Below are 20930 nucleotides of genomic sequence, written 5' to 3' on the forward strand. Positions count from 1 at the left end.
AATCTGGTATGACTGGTGTCCTTATAAGAAGAGAAGAGACGACAGACATGACACACAAGTGGAGAGGCTACGTGACAGTGGAGATAGAGACTGAAGTGCTGCTTCTACAAGTCAAGGATCGCCAAGGCTTGATAGAGACTACCAGAAGCAAGGAAGATCCAGGAAAGAATTCTAGCCAAAGTCTCAGAGAAAGCATGGCTCTGCTGACACCTCATTTTTGGACTTCTAGCCTCCAGAACAGCCGGGAAATAAGTTTGTATTGTATAGCAGCCAGCCAATAGGAAATCAACACATAACCTATTAATTTTACCAGAGCGATATGACGGAAGCATCCTATCTCCACGGGCGAGGCTATCCTAAGTGAAGCTGGAAATCGTCTTTTCAGTTGCTGCTGCTGCTGCTGCTAAGTTGCTTCAGTCGTGTCTAACTCTGTGCAACCCCAGAAACGGCAGCCCACCAGGCCCGCCCCTGGGATTCTCCAGGCAAGAACACTGGAGTGGGTTGCCATTTCCTTCTCCAATGCATGAAAGTGAAAAGTGGAAGTGAAGTCACTCAGTCGTGTCTGACTCCTAGCGACCCCATGGACTGCAGCCTACCAGGCTCCTCTGTGCATGGGATTTTCCAGGCAAGAGTACTGGAGTGGGTGCCATTGCCTTCTCCCATCCTTTCAGTGTAGACATGCTAATGTGACTGCTGAGTCAAAGTGAAGATGAGTCTTGAAGGAACATCAAGCTGGAAAGAAACTGCCAGCTTTGTACTAGTAAATTCTTATCTACCTACTTCCTCGCCCAGCTTATAAATGAGAATGGTAAAGAATACCCAGCAAGGATCTCATTCAAGTATGAAGGAGAAATCAAAAGCTTTTCAGACAAGCAAAAGCTGAGAGAATTCTGCACCACCAAACCAGCTCTCCAACAAATACTAAAGGATATTCTCTAGACAGGAAACACAAAAACGGTGTATAAATCCGAACCCAAAACAATAAAGTAAATGGCAACGGGATCATACTTACAAGTAATCACCTTAAACGTAAATGGGTTGAATGCCCCAAGCAAAAGACAAAGACTGGCTGAATGGATACAAAAACAAGACCCCTACATATGTTGTCTACAAGAGACCCACCTCAAAACAGGGGACACATACAGACTGAAAGTGAAGGGCTGGAAAAAGATTTTCCATGCAAACAGGGACCAAAAGAAAGCAGGAGTAGCAATACTCATATCAGGTAAAATAGACTTTAAAACAAAGACTGTGAAAAGAGACAAAGATGGTCACTACATAATGATCAAAGGATCAATCCAAGAAGAAGATATAACAATTATAAATATATATGCACCCAACACGGGAGCACCGCAGTATGTAAGACAAATGCTAACAAGTATGAAAGGAGAAATTAACAATAACACAATAATAGTGGGAGACTGTAATACCCCACTCACACCTATGGACAGATCAACTAAACAGAAAATTAACAAGGAAACACAAACTTTAAACGATACAATAGACCAGTTAGACCTAATTGATATCTATAGGACATTTCATCCCAAAACAATGAATTTCACCTTTTTCTCAAGCGCACATGGAACCTTCTCCAGGATAGATCACATCCTGGGCCATAAAGCTAGCCTTGGTAAATTCAAAAAAATAGAAATCATTCCAAGCATCTTTTCTGACCACAATGCAGTAAGATTAGATCTCAATTACAAGAGAAAAACTATTAAAAATTCCAACATATGGAGGCTGAACAACACGCTGCTGAATAACCAACAAATCACAGAAGAAATCAAAAAAGAAATCAAAATGTGCATAGAAACGAATGAAAATGAAAACACAACAACCCAAAACCTGTGGGACACGGTAAAAGCAGTCCTAAGGGGAAAGTTCATAGCAATACAGGCACACCTCAAGAAACAAGAAAAAAGTCAAATAAATAACCTAACTCTACACCTAAAGCAACTAGAAAAGGAAGAAATGAAGAACCCCAGGGTTAGTAGAAGGAAAGAAATCTTAAAACTTAGAGCAGAAATAAATGCAAAAGAAACAAAAGAGATCATAGCAAAAATCAACAAAACCAAAAGCTGGTTTTTTGAAAGGATAAATAAAATTGACAAACCATTAGCCAGACTCATCAAGAAACAAAGGGAGAAAAATCAAATCAATAAAATTAGAAATGAAAATGGAGAGATCACAACAGACAACACAGAAATACAAAGGATCATAAGAGAGTACTATCAACAATTATATGCCAATAAAATGGACAACGTGGAAGAAATGGACAAATTCTTAGAAAAGTACAACTTTCCAAAACTCGATCAGGAAGAAATAGAAAATCTTAACAGACCCATCACAAGCACGGAAATTGAAACTGTAATCAAAAATCTTCCAGCAAACAAAAGCCCAGGTCCAGACGGTTTCACAGCTGAATTCTACCAAAAATTTAGAGAAGAGCTAACACCTATCCTGCTCAAACTCTTCCAGAAAATTGCAGAGGATGGTAAACTTCCAAACTCATTCTATGAGGCCACCATCACCCTAATACCAAAACCTGACAAAGATCCCACAAAAAAAGAAAACTACAGGCCAATATCACTGATGAACATAGGTGCAAAAATCCTTAACAAAATTCTAGCAATCAGAATCCAACAACACATTAAAAAGATCATACACCATGACCAAGTGGGCTTTATCCCAGGGATGCAAGGATTCTTCAATATCCGCAAATCAATCAATGTAATACACCACATTAACAAATTGAAAAATAAAAACCATATGATTATCTCAATAGATGCAGAGAAAGCCTTTGACAAAATTCAACATCCATTTATGATAAAAACTCTCCAGAAAGCAGGAACAGAAGGAACATACCTCAGCATAATAAAAGCTATATATGACAAACCCACAGCAAACATTATCCTCAATGGTGAAAAATTGAAAGCATTTCCTCTAAAGTCAGGAACAAGACAAGGGTGCCCACTTTCACCATTACTATTCAACATAGTTTTGGAAGTTTTGGCCACAGCAATCAGAGCAGAAAAAGAAATAAAAGGAATCCAAATTGGAAAAGAAGAAGTAAAGCTCTCACTGTTTGCAGATGACATGATCCTCTACATAGAAAACCCTAAAGACTCCACCAGAAAATTGCTAGAACTAATCAATGACTATAGTAAAGTTGCAGGATATAAAATCAACACACAGAAATCCCTTGCATTCCTATACACTAATAATGAGAAAACAGAAAGAGAAATTAAGGAAACAATTCCATTCACCATTGCAACGGAAAGAATAAAATACTTAGGAATATATCTACCTAAAGAAACTAAAGACCTATATATAGAAAACTATAAAACACTGGTGAAAGAAATCAAAGAGGACACTAACAGATGGAGAAATATACCATGTTCATGGATTGGCAGAATCAATATAGTGAAAATGAGTATACTACCCAAAGCAATCTATAGATTCAATGCAATCCCTATCAAGCTACCAACAGCATTCTTCACAGAGCTAGAACAAATAATTTCACAATTTGTATGGAAATACAAAAAACCTCGAATAGCCAAAGCGATCTTGAGAAAGAAGAATGGAACTGGAGGAATCAACCTACCTGACTTCAGGCTCTACTACAAAGCCACAGTTATCAAGACAGTATGGTACTGGCACAAAGACAGAAATATAGATCAATGGAACAAAATAGAAAGCCCAGAGATAAATCCACGCACCTATGGACACCTTATCTTTGACAAAGGAGGCAAGAATATACAATGGATTAAAGACAATCTCTTTAACAAGTGGTGCTGGGAAATCTGGTCAACCACTTGTAAAAGAATTAAACTAGAACACTTTCTAACACCATACACAAAAATAAACTCAAAATGGATTAAAGATCTAAACGTAAGACCAGAAACTATAAAACCCCTAGAGGAGAACATAGGCAAAACACTCTCTGACATACATCACAGCAGGATCCTCTATGACCCACCTCCCAGAATATTGGAAATAAAAGCAAAAATAAACAAATGGGACCTAATTAACCTTAAAAGCTTCTGCACATCAAAGGAAACTATTAGCAAGGTGAAAAGACAGCCTTCAGAATGGGAGAAGATAATAGCAAATGAAGCAACTGACAAACAACTAATCTCGAGAATATACAAGCAACTCCTACAGCTCCAGAAAAATAAATGACCCAATCAAAAAATGGGCCAAAGAACTAAATAGACATTTCTCCAAAGAAGACATCCAGATGGCTAACAAACACATGAAAAGATGCTCAACATCACTCATTATCAGAGAAATGCAAATCAAAACCACTATGAGGTACCATTTCACACCAGTCAGAATGGCTGCGATCCAAAAGTCTACAAGTAATAAATGCTGGAGAGGGTGTGGAGAAAAGGGAACCCTCTTACACTGTTGGTGGGAATGCAAACTAGTACAGCCGCTATGGAGAACAGTGTGGAGATTCCTTAAAAAACTGGAAATAGACCTGCCTTATGATCCAGCAATCCCACTGCTGGGCATACACACTGAGGAAACCAGAAGGGAAAGAGACACGTGTACCCCAATGTTCATCGCAGCACTGTTTATAATAGCCAGGACATGGAAGCAACCTAGATGTCCATCAGCAGATGAATGGATAAGAAAGCTGTGGTACATACACACAATGGAGTATTACTCAGCCATTAAAAAGAATACATTTGAATCAGTTCTAATGAGGTGGATGAAACTGGAGCCTATTATACAGAGTGAAGTAAGCCAGAAAGAAAAACACCAATACAGTATACTAACGCATATATATGGAATTTAGAAAGATGGTAGCAATAACCTTGTGTACGAGACAGCAAAAGAGACACTGATGTATAGAACAGTCTTATGGACTCTGTGGGAGAGGGAGAGGGTGGGAAGATTTGGGAGAATGGCATTGAAACATGTAAAATATCATGTATGAAACGAGTTGCCAGTCCAGGTTCGATGCACGATACTGGATGCTTGGGGCTGGTGCACTGGGACGACCCAGAGGGATGGAATGGGGAGGGAGGAGGGAGGAGGGTTCAGGATGGGGAACACATGTATACCTGTGGCAGATTCATTTGGATATTTGGCAAAACTAATACAATTATGTAAAGTTTAAAAATAAAATTAAAAAAAAAAAAGAATTTCAAGATGGGAAAAAAAAAAAAAGAAAACTGGATCAAATAGATTTGAATATCCATTATGGATGGCATATCCTAGGAACTCTGGAGCAGAAAGATACACCACTTACTATATTGAAACTGCTATTTTTTTGGGGTAAAATATTAAAAAGTGACAATTTCATATGCTTCAACCTAGTAGGTTACACTGGAATTTAGAAGGTGATATTATAGATTTCTAACAATAAAAGGGGCTACATAGTAAACTTCAGATGAGAATTATTGCATCTTAAAAGATGGAAAAGATTCAAGAAGACCCTGAAAAGTGATGGGTATTTGGGGGTGGGTAGTGAAGGGATGAGTTTCACTGAAGATGTAAGTCCATGTTCAGGAGTCAGGAGGGAAGATTCATGAAAAGTATCTTGGTCATATGTTTAAAGAAGATCTTCAGTGCTTGACTAAGGAGTTCCAGTTTGTTTGTTTGAAATTAGTGAGTAAATTGTCAAAGATGGTGTGGAGAAGAAGATGAGAAATGATGGTTTAGGAAATTAACTTGGCATTTATTTATTTAGCAAGTATTTGTTGAGGACAATTGGGTGTGCAGACTGCTTGGAGAGTTGTGACACTGAAGGCCCAGGAACCAAGAAGGAGATTATGAGGTAGTAACTATGTTGTTAGCACAGTGTAACTATGATGTTGTATGTACTTGAACTGGAGTGGTGGGGTGGAAAGGAAAAATTAAGGCAGTTTGGAGGACACCTGAGAGAGCTTAGTGATATATTTAATTGTGCAAGAAGGAGATGGAGTCAAAGATGATATCAAATTTTTGCATTTGAGTGAATTTAAGAACAGCCTTAATAACAAAAATGGAGAAAGCAAGAGAGGAGGCTGGTTCCAACACTGAGGTGCTGATTTTTTAAAAAAACTTTATAATCTCAAAAATATACAAGCACCTCATGCAACTCAATACCAGAAAAACAAACAACCCAATACAAAAGTGGGCAAAAGACCTAAACAGACATTTCTCCAAAGAAGACATACAGATGCCTAATAAATACATGAAAAGGATGCTCAACATCACTCATTATTAGAGAAGTGCAAGTCAAAAGTACAGTGAGGTATCACGTCACACTGGTCAGAATGGCCATCATCACAAAGTCTACAAACAATAAATGCTGGAGAGGGTGTGGAGAAAAGGGAACCCTCTTACACTGTTGGTGGGAATGCAAACTGGTACAGCCTCTATGGAAAACAGTGTGGAGATTTCCTTAAACAGCTGGGAATAGAACTGCCATACAACCCAGCAATCCCATTGCTGGGCATATACCCCAAGGAAATCAGAAGTGAAAGAGACACGTGTACCCCAGTGTTCACTGCATTACTCTTTACAATAGCTAGGACATGGAAGCAACCTAGATGTCCACTGGCAGATGAATAGATAAGGAAGTTGAGGTACATATACACAATGGAGTATTACTCAGCTATAAAAGGGAACACATTTGAATTGGTTCTAATGAGGAGCCTATTATACAGAGTGAAGTAAGTCAGAAAGAGAATGACAAATACTTTATATTAACACATATATTATAGAATTTAGAAAGACAGTAACGACGATCCTACATGCAGGAAAGCAAAGGAGACACAGATATAAAGAACAGACTTTCAGACTCAGTGGGAGAAGATGAGGGTGGGATGATTTGGGAGAAGGGCACTGAAACATGTACATTACCATATGTAAAATAGATGACCAGTGCAAGGTCGATGCGTGAAGCAGGGCACCCAAAGCCAGTGCTCTGGGACAACCCAGAGGGGTGGGGTGGGGAGGGAGATGGGAGGGGGATTCAGGATGTTGGGACACATGAATACCCATGGCCGATTCATGTTGATGTATGGCAAAAACCATCACAACATTGTAAAGTAATTATCCTCCAGTTAAAACAAATACATTAAAACAAACAAAAAGTAATATATATCTTAGTAGAACTTTTCAGCATAGGACAGAGAATGAGGTTACCTCAGAGTTGCCAAGAGAGAGGTTATGGTTGAGGGCATGAAAATGGACCAAATCTTTAAGGGTGATGTATAAATTGAAATTATGCATATTATGATTAAATTGAAAATTATGCATATTATTCCCAGCTTTACACCTTTTAATTATAACCTCTCCCTGACATATCTTACTCATTTCCATCCTTGATCAAACAGTAGCTGTATCTCACACCATTCTTGAAGTTCAGGGACTAATATAATCATTACATATTTTTCTGTTGTCACCAGATGATTTTGTAAAAGGGCAGATGGATATTTGTGGTTTAGTTTTCACCATTATGTTATAGAAATTGAAGGCCCCTGAAGGAGAGAGTTTATCTTATTTAAAACTATCTCCAGCATTTAGCACAGAATTCACTACAGAGTAGGTAGTTATTACACGTTTCTCACACAAATGAACTTTGGAGACACTACTGAAAATATGTAAAATGAATTACAATGATTCATAGAACAGTAAGTAGTTCATTCAAACTTCTGAAATACTGATTTTACATCTTGTTGAACTGTGACTTTTGTCAACCGAGATCCAGAGGGTTAAAAGTACAAGTCTGGTTTTAAAAATGCATCTCTGTTTTTAGAAACTAGCCATCATAGCATGTCAGCCTTCCTATCTATTAAACTATAATAGCTAGAATCAATCGTCAAAATTCCACCTCAGTCTCTAAAATCCAGTGTATTAGCTTTGCTATAAAGTATCCTTCAGCTTATATATTTTTTCTTTCTTTAAACAGAATTAAACAGATCATTCCTCCACCCCTATCCCCGCCACTTACACTGTGAGAGAGACAAGGACAAACTGCAGACTTTTTTTTTCCTCTTACAACCTTGCAGACTGCCCAGCTCCAGGCAGCAGCAGGAGACGTCAGGTAGCCTGATATAATTTATTTCCTCCTTGCACCAGCTGGTATCACATTCTAGATCTTGAAATTCCCAGGGTTCATTTATCTTCAAAATTTCTCACTTGACAATGAAAAGAGGACTACGAAGCTGAGTCTGCATTTAATGTACCATAATGCCAATCTTGGTGCATTGTTTTATGAATTATAGCTAAAAGAGTTTATACAGTATTTGACAAAAAGGACAATTCCCCACTTGTTTGTGAAGCTAGTTAGTCAACCACAAGAGTTAGAGCAGGGCTGTTTCCTTTTCTAGTTTAAATATGATGTTTGGATCAGGTACAGAGAATTGAAATCAGAACTTAGGACAGAGGTATTACCTGTTAATTTAAAAATTAGTGGGAGAAAGTGAAATTTGCCTTTTTTCATTATCGCATATAAGGGATAGTGGCAAAATGGCATTATAAACTTCCTTTGAGTATTTTATTATGTATCTGCAATTTTGATTAAAATTTATTTTTGGTGTTTGTAATTAAGCTTGCGGGTGTACTTAGAGCACTGTTAGTTTTCTTCTCTGGATAAAACACTAGTGAAAATAAAACCAGATCATGGATGGTAGATCTGAACTATTTTGATGGGTGTTCATCTTAATTATGTCTTGTTGACTTCATGTCCCTTGCCATGGTCTGAATTTCTGTCTGCTGTGACCTGTAGCTGGGAATGGAGGGATAAATATTGGGGTTACAGCTGCATCAGCAAATAGCTGACTGATGTAGGGAAGGACACAGGGAGGCATTGGTCAAGGTGCTTTCTTAGGTCTCTCTCTGCACTCAGATCTTATACTTGGTGGTGGAAATGTCTAAATACGCCCGTTATGGAGAATGAAGAGAGAGAATACAATATTTGACAAAGGAAGAGCTCCCTTTCTGGGATTGCCCTGTCAGGTTTCCTTCCTCAGTAGGTTTCCTTACTCACTAAGTGACTCACTCCTATGTACCAGCCTCATGGTAAATAAAGTCTAAATTTGTGGAGTGTCCGTGGGTCTGATTTCAGAACAAGATGAATCTTAGTTTGGTCTCTTGGGCCTGCCTTTTCTTAGCTGTTTGACTTTGGGCAAGGTGTACTAGACCTTTCTAAGCCTCCTCAAGATTCTCATCTCACAATGCCTTCCTGACAAGGGTTATATAAAGATTTAATGAAATGAAGAAAGTAATTTGCACTGTAAAACATGGTGCAAATTAGGTGCTCAACAAATAGTGTCTCCTTCTCCTTCCTCATTTTTGTTAAGTAGGATTATAATTTGCCAATATCGTAGTTATCTTGAAAAGAATTTTAAATATTGCTAAATTTGAATAACCTTTCCCAAAGTTCTGTTAAACAGGGGACTGTGTGTTTGTGTGTTTCCGCAGTGAGGGTGTGAGTTTGTGTGCTTGTGATTACCTGTGTATGGGTGTAAACTCGAAATTCAGATGAAATGGTAAATCAGTACCGGTCCTAGCTCACTTACAGTGATCTCTAAGTTGCTTCTAAATCAGTCACTCCAGTTAACCCAATTCTAGAAGTCTAACTGAAGAACTGGAACTGATATCTGGATAATCCAGATGAATATTATTTTCTAAGCCAAGCTGTTAGTTAGCATTATATTTATAAAGCATTCCTTCACACCACATATAAAGTGTAAAGCAGGAGCAAAGAAGGTATATTCCCTTTAAATTTAAACAGAAAGCTGTTATTGCAGTTCCACTGTTCCATCTATTGTGAAAATGGAGACCAGAGAAGAAAACACATTTATGTCAATCATCAGGTAGCACGTTTTGAGGTGGACTTATCCAGATAATTGCCCTAATTTTTCATCCTGGCCTGTGATTGTTTTCTTTTTTCCTGCTTCACACAGTTTTGCCTTTTTCTTTGTCATCATCAGTTTGCACTTCCTGACATCCTCTGTGTCAGCTGACCACATTATTGACTTTTATTTTTGTGGAGGTCACTTCTGTAGGAGCATCTCTTCAGCTTCTGATTGCCCTTAGTGGAAAGGAATTTGAATAAAAATGTCTGACAGATGCTACTGACATGGAGGAGGGTTTGCTGGTAGAGAGGTGAATCATAATGTGAAAGCTGTATAACTCAGCTCCCCCAACACCCACTCCAATTTTGGCTCTTTGACAATGCTTTCTCTTTGAGAAAGAAGAACAGTTTGATCTGAATTCTTATTAGGTTCTGAGCCACCAAATTAGAATCTAATAAGCTCATTTGGAAGGGTTTTGAATTAGCTTTAAACAGACCCATGCTGAGCTCATAGAGGAGACCCTCCTACTCTTTCCAGGCAACCTGTAGTTTGTAGACTTAATTTTCAAAGTCTCTTCTTTGTCTGTTTTCTCATGTTGTGCTCTTTTCTCCCTTTTAATGGACTACTTCTAGCTATATCTTACACTTCTAGGGAGAATTGTAACACATCTTACACTTCTAGGGAGAACTGTGACACATCTTATGTGTGACATTAGTTAAGAAAGTCAGAAATTTAGAGAGAAAAAAAGACACCTTCTTCAAAATAAGAAAAACTTGGCTTCTGGAATCTTCCCATTTGGCATTCTCCAATAGCACCGATTATCTTTTATTTTTTTTTTACACCTTTTTATTTGTATTGTGGTATACTGATTAACCAGAGAAGGCAATGGCAACCCACTCCGGTACTCTTGCCTGGAAAATCCCATGGACGGAGGAGCCTGGTAGGCTGCAGTCCATGGGATCGCTAAGAGTCAGACACGACTGAGCGACTTCACTTTCCCTTTTCACTTTCATGCACTGGAGAAGGAAATGGCAACCCACTCCAGTGTTCTTGCCTGGAGAATCCCAGGGATGGGGGAGCCTGGTGGGCTACCATCTATGGGGTCGCACAGAGTCGTACATGACTGAAGCGACTTAGCAGCAGCAGTAGCATAGCTGATTAACAATGTTGTGATAGTTTCAGTTAAACAGCGAAGGGACTCAGCCATACATATGCATGTATCCATTCTCCCCCAAACTCTCCACACCCCATACACTGGTTATATTGAAATGAGAAGTATTTGGGCATAAAAATACTTTCCCAATATATATCATTACCTTGCTTGTGCATGCATGCTCATTCGCTTCAGTTGTGTCCAACTATGTGTGACCCTATGGACTGTGGCCCACCAGGCTCCTCTGTCCATGGGATTCTCCAGGCAAGAATACTGGAGTGGTTGCCATTACCTTCTCCAGGGGATCTTCCCAACCCAGGGATCGAACCTGTATCTCTTATATCTCCTGCATTGGCAGGTGGGCTCTTTACTACTAGTGCTACCTAGGAAGCCCAAACCTTGCTTGTAGATGTACAGAAATGTAAAATTGTTAAGAAAAGTAAGATCCTGGGGTGGTTAGGAGGGGGAAGAAATAGTATTACGGTCAGCCTGTTGGACCTCTGAGGAAATTGAGAGAGTTAAAGAGGGAGAGAAATAGGCATGGTGATTAGGTGGAGGAGACAAGCTGCCAAGGGGGGTTGGGGTTGACTGTAGGTAGCACAGTCAGTATGCATCTGCGGTTATCATTTTGTACCTGGGCAAATTTACCTGTAGGGTAGATTCCTAGAAATGCAGCTGCACAGTCAAAGTGTATGTGCTTTCTTAATTTCCATAGTTATTGTCAAGTTGCTTGATATAAAGTTTGGATCAATTTACATTTCCGTGAACAACATATTCATAGCACTTAGACACGTTTTTTTTTTTCCCTCCTTTTCTTTTAGCCTCCCCTGGTATGGACAGGAAGTACATGTGAGTCCAATTCTCCTTTCTTGGTAACTAACTTGGTTTACCTCTCAGAAAGCTGTTACTGTAGTTCAGAAGTTCTACCAGTACTTGCCTATGCTGATGTCCTCCATTACCACAGGACACTTACTGGATTTTACCAACTAAAGAGTCATGTTTCCTCAGCTCAGTGAAAAATTTCCCTTATTTCTTGGATGATTCTCTCAACTCCATTCTGTTCTCCCTCTCTGGAACCCCTGTTAATAGTGCAATGGAACCACTGAATCTACCTACCCTTCTAAGCGTTTTAGTTTTTCTCACACTCTTCAGCTTTATTTTTCTGCATAGTACTCCAGGAGAACTCCTGATTTTATTTTCCTGCTTTTTTATTATGACCTCAGCCCATCCACTGAGCTTTTTGAAAGTGGCCATAATATTTAACATTTTCAAGGTCTCGGTTGCTTATTATTAGAAGCGGACCTGGAGAGGGCATGACTGCTGCTTGACCCAGGCTGTCTGAAGCTCCTCCTCTGTCCTTTCAATATATGCTCCATCCTCTGGTCTTTTCACCCAAGCCATTTCAAGGACACAGCCTTGAGAGAGTCAGGTGTGTTGAGGCTGGACCGCATACATGACCGAACCTATTAAGGTCTCTATATAGAGTTAAGATTCCAGCGAGTGGGAATGGAGATCTAGTCATTTCATGGTGCCCAGACAAGCCTCCTGGGTAATTCCCTTGCTGCTTAACCCTGCCACCTACCAATCTGGAGTGCCTGTTTTTTGTTTTTTGTTTTTGGTCTCTCCTTGCCCTCCCTGTACCAGGACTGTTTTCAGATTTCACCCAGGGAAGTTCCTTTTTTAGAGAAGCCTGTTATTTCTAAATGGATTTAAATCACACTGAAAACTTACATTTCTTTTTCCTATGCTGACACTGTTTCTCAAGAAGTTAATTTTTCTGGTTGTTGAGTTTGGTAGTTTTCTTTCATTTTGTTGATTTTCCTCTAATGTATGAGGGTTCTTGGTGTTCCGTCCATATTTATACGTAACTGCCCTTGATTGATCCTTATTGGTTAGTTCAAGCTTAGTTTCTGCATCCCAGGAGAGAATCTCCATTTCCTTGACAATGGGTAAATGTTTTAACGATAGGGATTCTCAATCAGCACTCACTGAGGGAGGCAGGGGCTATATGGCTGCATGCCCTTTCATTTAGGGTGTACGGGGAGCTTGTTTCTTGGATGCAGAGTCTTCTGTTCCCTCATAATGGCCTTACATGACTCATGGCAGTGTCCTCCTTCTCTTACCACAAGGGACATTCTGAGGGTACTTGGCTAGTGTTATATGCAGAGTTGATCTAAATTCTTTAGTGTGTGTTCACTCAGTCATGTCTGACTCCTTGCTACCCTCTGGACTGCAGCACACCAGGTTCCTCTGTCCATAGTATTTTCCAGGTGAGAATACTTTAGAGTCTGTAGCAAATGCCACAGTCATGGTTCTGTGGTTAGGGGATCAGTCCAGCTCCTTTATATTCCTTTAATCACCTGTTTACTTACTGCCTCTTCCTTTTCCAAGCCTCCATGGGTCTAGTTTGGGGATTATTTCAGGTTTCTGAGAAAATCCACATTTTCTTGCATGTTCCTCGCTTTTGTCCTGATAAGTTTACAATTTATTTACTAGTGTTTAGATTTTCTGTTAGTTTGACTTGCTTTATGTCTTTCCTTACTGCTCTGGTCCTCTGATACCTTCCTCAACTTTCTAGCACTAATATAGATTTATTTGTATGTTCTCTTTCTCCTGTACTTTTAATAGGATTCGAAAACAGAGGCAATTGTACGTATGTGTGTGTGTTCTGTATGACTAGTGAAATAATTTTGGTTTTCAAAGTTTGTAGCTATTTTAGGAGAACTATAATATTTTCCCTAGCTTTAATGAACCTACTCCAGTGTTCTTGCCTGGAGAATCCCAGGGATGGGGGAGCCTGGTGGGTTGCCATCTATGGGGTCGCACAGAGTCAGACACGACTGAAGCGACTTAGCAGCAGCAGCTTTAATGAAGCATATTTGACAACTAAAAATTATATATATTTAAAGTTACAACATGATGTTTTGATGTATGTATACATTGTGAAATGATCACCACCATCAAGGTAATTAACATATCCATCAACTCATACATATAGTTACCATTTGTGTTCGTTAAGAAAACTTAAGATCTATTCTCTTAGCAAATTTCAAGTATGAAATACTGTATTTTAAACTATAGTCACTATATAGTACATTAGATCTCCAGAACATATTCATCCTGCTTAACTGAAAATATGTACCCTTTGACCAATAGCCCCAATTCCCTCCTAAACTTCGCACCACCAGCCCCGGGCCACCACCATCCTACTTTCTACTTTTATGAGTTCACTTTTTAGATTCCATGTATGAGTGAGATAATGCAGTATTTTTCTCTGTCTGGCTTATTTCACTAACCATAATGTCTTCCACTTTCATGTGTTGTTGCAAATGACAGAATTTCCTTCTTTTTACAGAATAAACAATATTCCATACATGTACCACATTTTCATTATCCATTCATCAAGTGTTGATGGACACTTGAGTTGTTTCCATATCTGAACTATTGCAAATGATGCTGTGATCAGCGCAGAAGTGTGGATATCTCTTGGAGATAGAGATAAATCTAGTATTTTAAAGACCAGTCTGCCTCTCTCATTTCTGAGGTAATATTTAGAATTCTTTTTTAGATTACCCCTCAACATAAGTTGAAATCATTACTTGTGTAATTGATACTTATACAGAGAAGTGGCAGTGCCAGAATTTTACCAAAATCTTACTTTCACTTCTCATAATCTAATTTTCAACACTTAGATTCTCATTTCACAGTTAAAATGCCAAAAGTGGGGGAATATTGTCTACTGTAGCTTTTAAACATGATTTATGAAAAAAAAAAAACCTACTTATTTGCTCTTCATTACTTTAACCTTTGTAGGAATGTGTTATTTATCACCTACCACAATTTAGACTGAGGAACAAAACAAGCTTATGGACTCTATAACTCATGTTGTTTTGTGATAACATATTGGTCCATGTTTATTTATTTTTTTAAATTTTATTTTATTTTTAAACTTTACATAATTGTATTAGTTTTGCCAAATATCAAAATGGTCCATGTTTAGACTGCAGCTTTATTAAGGATCCCTACGTTCCTCTGAAGAATTGCCTTGATTTTTTTTTTAAAGCAGGCAAAGCCCTTTAAATCTATAAAAGATGCTAAAATTATGATTGATTCTTATGCTTTTAAAAATCTCCAATCTTTTTTCTCATTTTAAAATGGAAAAACATATTGACTTTTGGCAAGTGGAGATGTAGGAACGTTCATATTTAGTTAGCTGGAGAGAGATTATGAATTGAAATTTCAAAGCCATATTTTAGTCAAAGGGTAATGGAAATTTAGAGCAAAAAGGCATCTTTAGATAGCTTTGTGGTGATGTGTGAAGAACAGAGAATGCAAGTCAGAAAACCTGAGGCTGACTTCCTGCTTTCCACTTTCTCATTGTGTGACCCAACTCATAGCATAAATTCTTTAAACTCTATTTCCTCATCTGTGAAAGTAAGAAAATCCCTGCCTTATAAATTGTATTGTTTTTGTCAGGATGAAATGATACAGTATACAAAAAGTCTATTGGGAACTATGAGCTCCTGTTCAAATGTATAATGATTACTTTTTTATGAAGGAGAAAACAAACTAAGTGCTGTGCTTAGTCACTCAGCTGTGTCCGACTCTTTGTGAACCCATAGACTGTGGCCCGCCAGCTCTGCTGTCCATGGGGATCCTCCAGGCAAGAAAACTGGAGTGGGTTGCCATTTCCTTCTCTAGGGGAACTTCCCAACCCAGGGATCGAACCCAGTCTCCCACGTTGCAAGCAGATTCTTTACCATCTGAGCCACCAGAGAAGCCCAAGAATACTGGAGTAGGTAGCCTATCCCTTCTCCAGGGGAATCTTCCAGACCCAGGAATCAAACTGGGGTCTCCTGCATTCCAGGTGGATTCTTTACCAGCTGAGCTACCATTACCAGTGGTAGAACCAGGTCTCCTAAATCAGTCTGATAGTCTTTCCAACTGGAGTATAACTTTTAAAATGTGCTCATTTGCTTAGCTACTCAGAGACCTTACCAGAACTCTAAAGTTATGCCACTCTCCATAAAGACCTGAACTTCTGAATCTTACTTAGTAATGTCTTTTTGTGGGTAAGAGGAAGCAACTGGTTTAATTTGATGGGTCTTGTTCTGTCTGTTGTGGCCTAAACCACCTAAGCCGGTCCTTTTTTTCCTACTTTTTACCAGTTATGCCATGCTAAAAATCTGCAATTTATACCTAGAGTGATATTTCCCTGCCTTAAATCAGCTTCGTAACATAATTTTACAACACACTTCTTACATGGATCTTTTTTTTAAAAAAAAATATTAATTTGGGGGAATTCCCCAGCAGTCCAGTGGGTAAGACTTTGAGCTTTCATTGCCCAGGGCGCCAGTTCGATCCCTGGTCCAGGAACTAAGTTCCCTCAAGCTCCATGGTGCAGGGGAAAAAAAAATTAAGTAATCAATTTGGAGCCAAGTACTGCAGAAAAGGCTTCTATTTTTGATTCTTATTTAATAGACTATATAGGATTCCCCACTCACATTTTACTTTGGCAAATCTGCATATTCAAGATACAGTTAATTGAGACTTACAATATTACTCACCTAAGCAGATGTGGGAAAACAGGCAATAACTCATTCAAAGAGAAAAAGGTGAATATTCATGTCCAGCTAAAGAGAAGCAAGAGAGAAAAATATGAAATGTGACAATCTTTTCACATAATATTTTTAGAGAACAATAATGATGCAAATTGGGAAGTTTGGAAGGTATTAAAACAGTAAGAATCCTTGTGGTTTGTGGAAAGAGCTACCTTTTGTTTTTGGTGGAAACATGTATTTTCCCATGAATCTATTTCATGTTTTAAAAATTTATAGACGTTATTTCTCTGGGAAAGGGGGTAAAAGGAATAAAATAAAAATGGCACAACTGACACAAACAACTGTTTAGGGGGAAGGAAGGGAGGTGGAGAAATCGATGGGGGAGGGCTCCCCATTATATCAACAGGAGCCTGCAAACTGGGATGCCAGCCTCTCCCCCCAGCACAGCATGAACAACTCTTCCTCCTAGGGTCTCTGCCCTGTCCTACCTTGGGCACCCCCAACCCCGTGGGAGTGGACAGTGAGAAGTTGGATTCCCAGGCTGGGGACAGGAACCGTGCTGGGGGAGGGGCCTGGGGTCAGAACATGCACAGAGAGTGACAGCCAAGGGCACTGTCTCCCCAAGGGAGGGACTTGGTGGGGAGGGAGGGGAAGAGTGAATACCAGAGGCTGGCGTTGGCTCCTCTTCCAGCATCATGCGAGAGACAGGACCAAGACACAGGACAGTCAGAGCCTCCTGGGCAAAGAACTTGACATCCACATCCCGGTCCTGGGTCAGCTTCTCCAGGATGGGCTTGACCTCAGTCTGCAGTGTGCTGTTGTCCAGGATGGACCCGATCTTCTGTAGGGACTTGGCCACGTTGAAGCGGACATTGGCGACGGGGTCCCCAGCCATACACAGCACTGTAGGCAGCATGTGCTTGGTGGTGATGTCCTGCCCACAGACCTCAGACAGCACATTGATGCAGAAGAGTGTAGTCATGCGGTGCAGGTAGTTGGGTTCCTCAGACAGGGTCAGGACCCTTGGGATGACAGCGGCAAGGGCCCACTCCTTCCCAAACTGCTCCACCAGCATCTTCAGGTTGTTGGCGGCCGCCTCGCGGATAGCATAGACATGATCCACAAGCCAGGACATGCACAAGGAGTGGAGCTGTGCATCAAAGAACTCCAGCCCAAACTGTCCAGCCAGAAGAGGCATGTACTCAACGATGACCAGACGCACCCGCCACTTGGCATCCTCCGCAAGCTCCATGATGGTGGGGAGCAGAAACCGGGACAGCTCCTGGATGCCAATCACCTCTTTCATGCAATTGAGGTTATAGGTGATGTTCAGCCGCACATCCGGGCACTCATCCGTCAGCAGAGCCAGGAAGAGGGGCATGATGTGCTCGATGGTGTTATCTTTGCCCAGGATGGGGCAGAGGCTTAGGATGACAGAGGCCAGGGCGGACCTGACATGCTGGTTGGTATCTGAGACCAGCTCCTGGCTGGCAGGCAAGATCTCGGTCAGGATCACATCCTCCTGATAGTCAGCGGAGAGATTTTCACAGAATTCTTTGAGCTTGTAGGAGGCAGCGGCCCTCACCTCAGGCTCACAGTCTTTCATCAGATTCTGGAAGGCAGGGACCAGGCCCGTCCTGGTGATCTCAGGCCCCACTGCTGTCTGCAGCTCTGTGAACTTCTCGGCCACCATGTAACGGACGTGCCAGGATGTGTCCTCGGCAGCCTGGCACACAGTGATCATCACCAGGGCCTCTAGGGCCTCCTGGGGCAGGAGCTGGGCGATGTTCACGCACACTTCCACCATTAGCAGCCGCACCGAATCCTGCTCGTCAGAGGCCAGGTTGGAGAATATGGGGATGATCTCACTCTTGATGTCGTCAATCTCAAGCACCTTGGCAAAATCCTCCAGGTTGGAGGCTGCTGCACACCGCACCACGAGGCTGTTGTCTGAGCACAGATCCCGGAAGCACTGTAGAAGTTCCGCCTTGATGGCAATGGACACGCCAGGGTAGCAGACGGAGAAAAGGCTGCAGGCTGAGATGCGGGAGTTGACCAAGTCGCCGCCCACCAGCCGCTTCACGAGTGGCACAAAGTGGTCCTCGAGATGGGAGGGTGAGTGCTCATGCGAGATGGCCCTCAGGGACTGCACTGCCTTCTCCCGCACTATGGCCTCCTCGTCCACAGCCAGCAACTCTAGGGGTGGAAGCAGGTAGTGAACATACTCGGGACCTCCGACCAGAGGGGTGAAGGTGCCCAGCTGCTGGGCTAGGGCCAAGAGGACCTCGTCCTCGTCGTACATAATGTCTATAATGAGGGGCAGAAGCTCACTGCGGGTCTTTTCGACTCCAAGGGCCAACGCAATGGTGGACAGCTTATTGATGCTGTTGATGCGAAGCTGAATGTCCTCATTCTGGAGCTCGTCTATGAGGATCGACATGGGGTCGAGCGAGTTATCGCCGTCAGCTGCCGCCATCTTTCTTCCTCTCAGACGGCAGCCCGCCTGAGCCCTTTTATAGGGACTCCCCCACAGTGATTGGCCATGCTACGCTGTCCTGAGCCTGCGTTTCATTTCATTTGTCCAATCAGACGAAGTCCCACCTACCACCCATTTGCCATTGGCTGAAGGGACCACATTAACTTCGCAGGAGCCTGTGGTGGGGTTGGGAGTAGTGCATGATGGGACGGGGGAGGACGCAGCGGAGGGTTGGGCGTGGGGGACGCGCAGAGGTTGTTGGGGGAGTGGGGTGGGGTTTCCCTGGAGCCTCTATGGTAAAGAGTCCGCCTGCTTCACAGGAGACCGTGGTTTGCTCTCTAGGTCGGGATCATCCCCTGGAGAAGGGAATGGCTACTTACTCCAGTATTCTTGCCTAGAGAATTCCATGGACAGAGTAGCCTGGCCTCTGGGTGTCAGGTACAGTCCATGCGGTGGCAGAGTCATACACGACTTAGTGACTAATGCACACACGCAAAGGAGAGGAGGATTCTATTTTCATTATTAATTAGAAAACTTGACGTGCAAATGGTCTGGATATCTGCTTCTTATCAAGAAGAAAGACTGAAATGTAAAATGAACTTTTAATTTTAGAAGAGTTTCAGATTTAAGAAAAATTATTAGGATAGTACAAAGGGTTCTCAAATATTCCACACCAGTTTTCCGTTTTGTAACATCTTATCTTGGTGTGGTACTTTGTTCACAATGGGCGAACCAGGATTCATATATTAGTATTAACTGAAGTGCCTTCTTTATTCAGATTTTGCTCTTCTTTATCTGTTACCCTTTTTCTGTTCCTAGATCCCACCACCCAGGTTTATCACATGACATTTTGTTGTCAGGTCTCCTCTAGACTATGATAGGTTCTCAAACTTTTCTTGTTTTTCATGACTTTTGACCGTTTTGAATACTATTCAGGTGTTTTGTAGAATGTCCCTTACTTGGGATGTGTTTGACGTTTATCTTAGGGATAGGCTGAGGTTGTGTATCCTTGGGAAGAAGACCACAGAGGTAAAATGCCATTTTTGTTTCCTCATTGTAAAGTTGCTCTTTCTACCCCTTTCTATACTGTGGTCTTTGGAAGAAAGTGACTCCACACTTACGGTGTAGGGAGGAAAGACTGAATTTTAACTGTAATAGAAAAAATAATTATCATTGGCAAACATTCTAATTGGAAAGTGATTAATATCATAAGTGCATTTGGCAGGCTCCTTTGACCAGTAAACTCAGAGATGTGTATTTTGTGGCTAACATATTAGTAGGCAAAATGGGCGGCCCTATTTCTTAGAACCAGACTCTTCTTTAGGGCAATTTCTTTGTCTTGGGAGATGGCCAGAATTACAGGCGCTGAAATTTTAATTTACCGCTGCTACCAGTGGTGGGCTACAGTCCATAGGGTCGCACAGAGTCAGACATGACTGAAGCACACATGCTCCCACCTCTTCTCAGAGATATTTCAGGTCTTACACACTCTTGTGTCACACGTGAGCAAACATCCAAACCACCTTCTTGTTGTTGTTTAGTCACCCATTCATTTCCCAGACTTTTGTGACCCCATGGACTGTAGGCCGCTAGGCATCTCTGTCCATGGGGTTTCATAGGCAAGAATACTGGAGTGGGTAGCCGTTTCTTTCTCCAGGGGTTCTTCCCAACCCAGGGATTGATCCCAGGTCTCTCAAATTTCGGGGAGATTCATTACTATCTGAGCCACCAGGGAAGCCCAAGAATACTGCAGTGGATAGCCTATCCCTTCTCCAGGGGAATCTTCCAGACCCAGGAATCAAACTGGGGTCTCCTGCATTCCAGGTGGATTCTTTACCAGCTGAGCTACCATTACCAGTGGTAGAGCCAAGTCTCCTAAATCAGTCTGATAGTCTTTCCAACTGGAGTATAACTTTTAAAATGTGCTCATTTGCTTAGCT

General features: G+C 41.2%; 1 protein-coding gene and 1 long non-coding RNA gene across 2 annotated transcripts in view; one reads left to right on the forward strand and one right to left on the reverse strand.

Annotated features, from left to right (window-relative positions):
- Positions 1 to 20772, reverse strand: part of LOC102412869 (serine/threonine-protein phosphatase 2A 65 kDa regulatory subunit A alpha isoform) — a 32219-nt gene extending 11447 nt beyond the window's left edge. The window contains exons 1-2 of the mRNA XM_025276389.2: positions 17178 to 20772; positions 16521 to 16586 (exon numbers count right to left, since the gene is read on the reverse strand). Coding sequence (XP_025132174.1) covers positions 16555 to 16586; positions 17178 to 18990 — 1845 coding nt within the window. The 5' untranslated portion in view covers positions 18991 to 20772 and the 3' untranslated portion in view covers positions 16521 to 16554. The remainder of the gene's footprint in view (positions 1 to 16520; positions 16587 to 17177) is intronic.
- LOC123331767 overlaps positions 1 to 20930 on the forward strand; it is a 91710-nt gene that overhangs the window by 62857 nt on the left and 7923 nt on the right. The gene's annotated exons all lie outside the window — the stretch shown is intronic.

The sequence above is a fragment of the Bubalus bubalis genome, chromosome X, assembly GCF_019923935.1.
Source record: "Bubalus bubalis isolate 160015118507 breed Murrah chromosome X, NDDB_SH_1, whole genome shotgun sequence".
Lineage (NCBI taxonomy): Eukaryota > Metazoa > Chordata > Mammalia > Artiodactyla > Bovidae > Bubalus > Bubalus bubalis.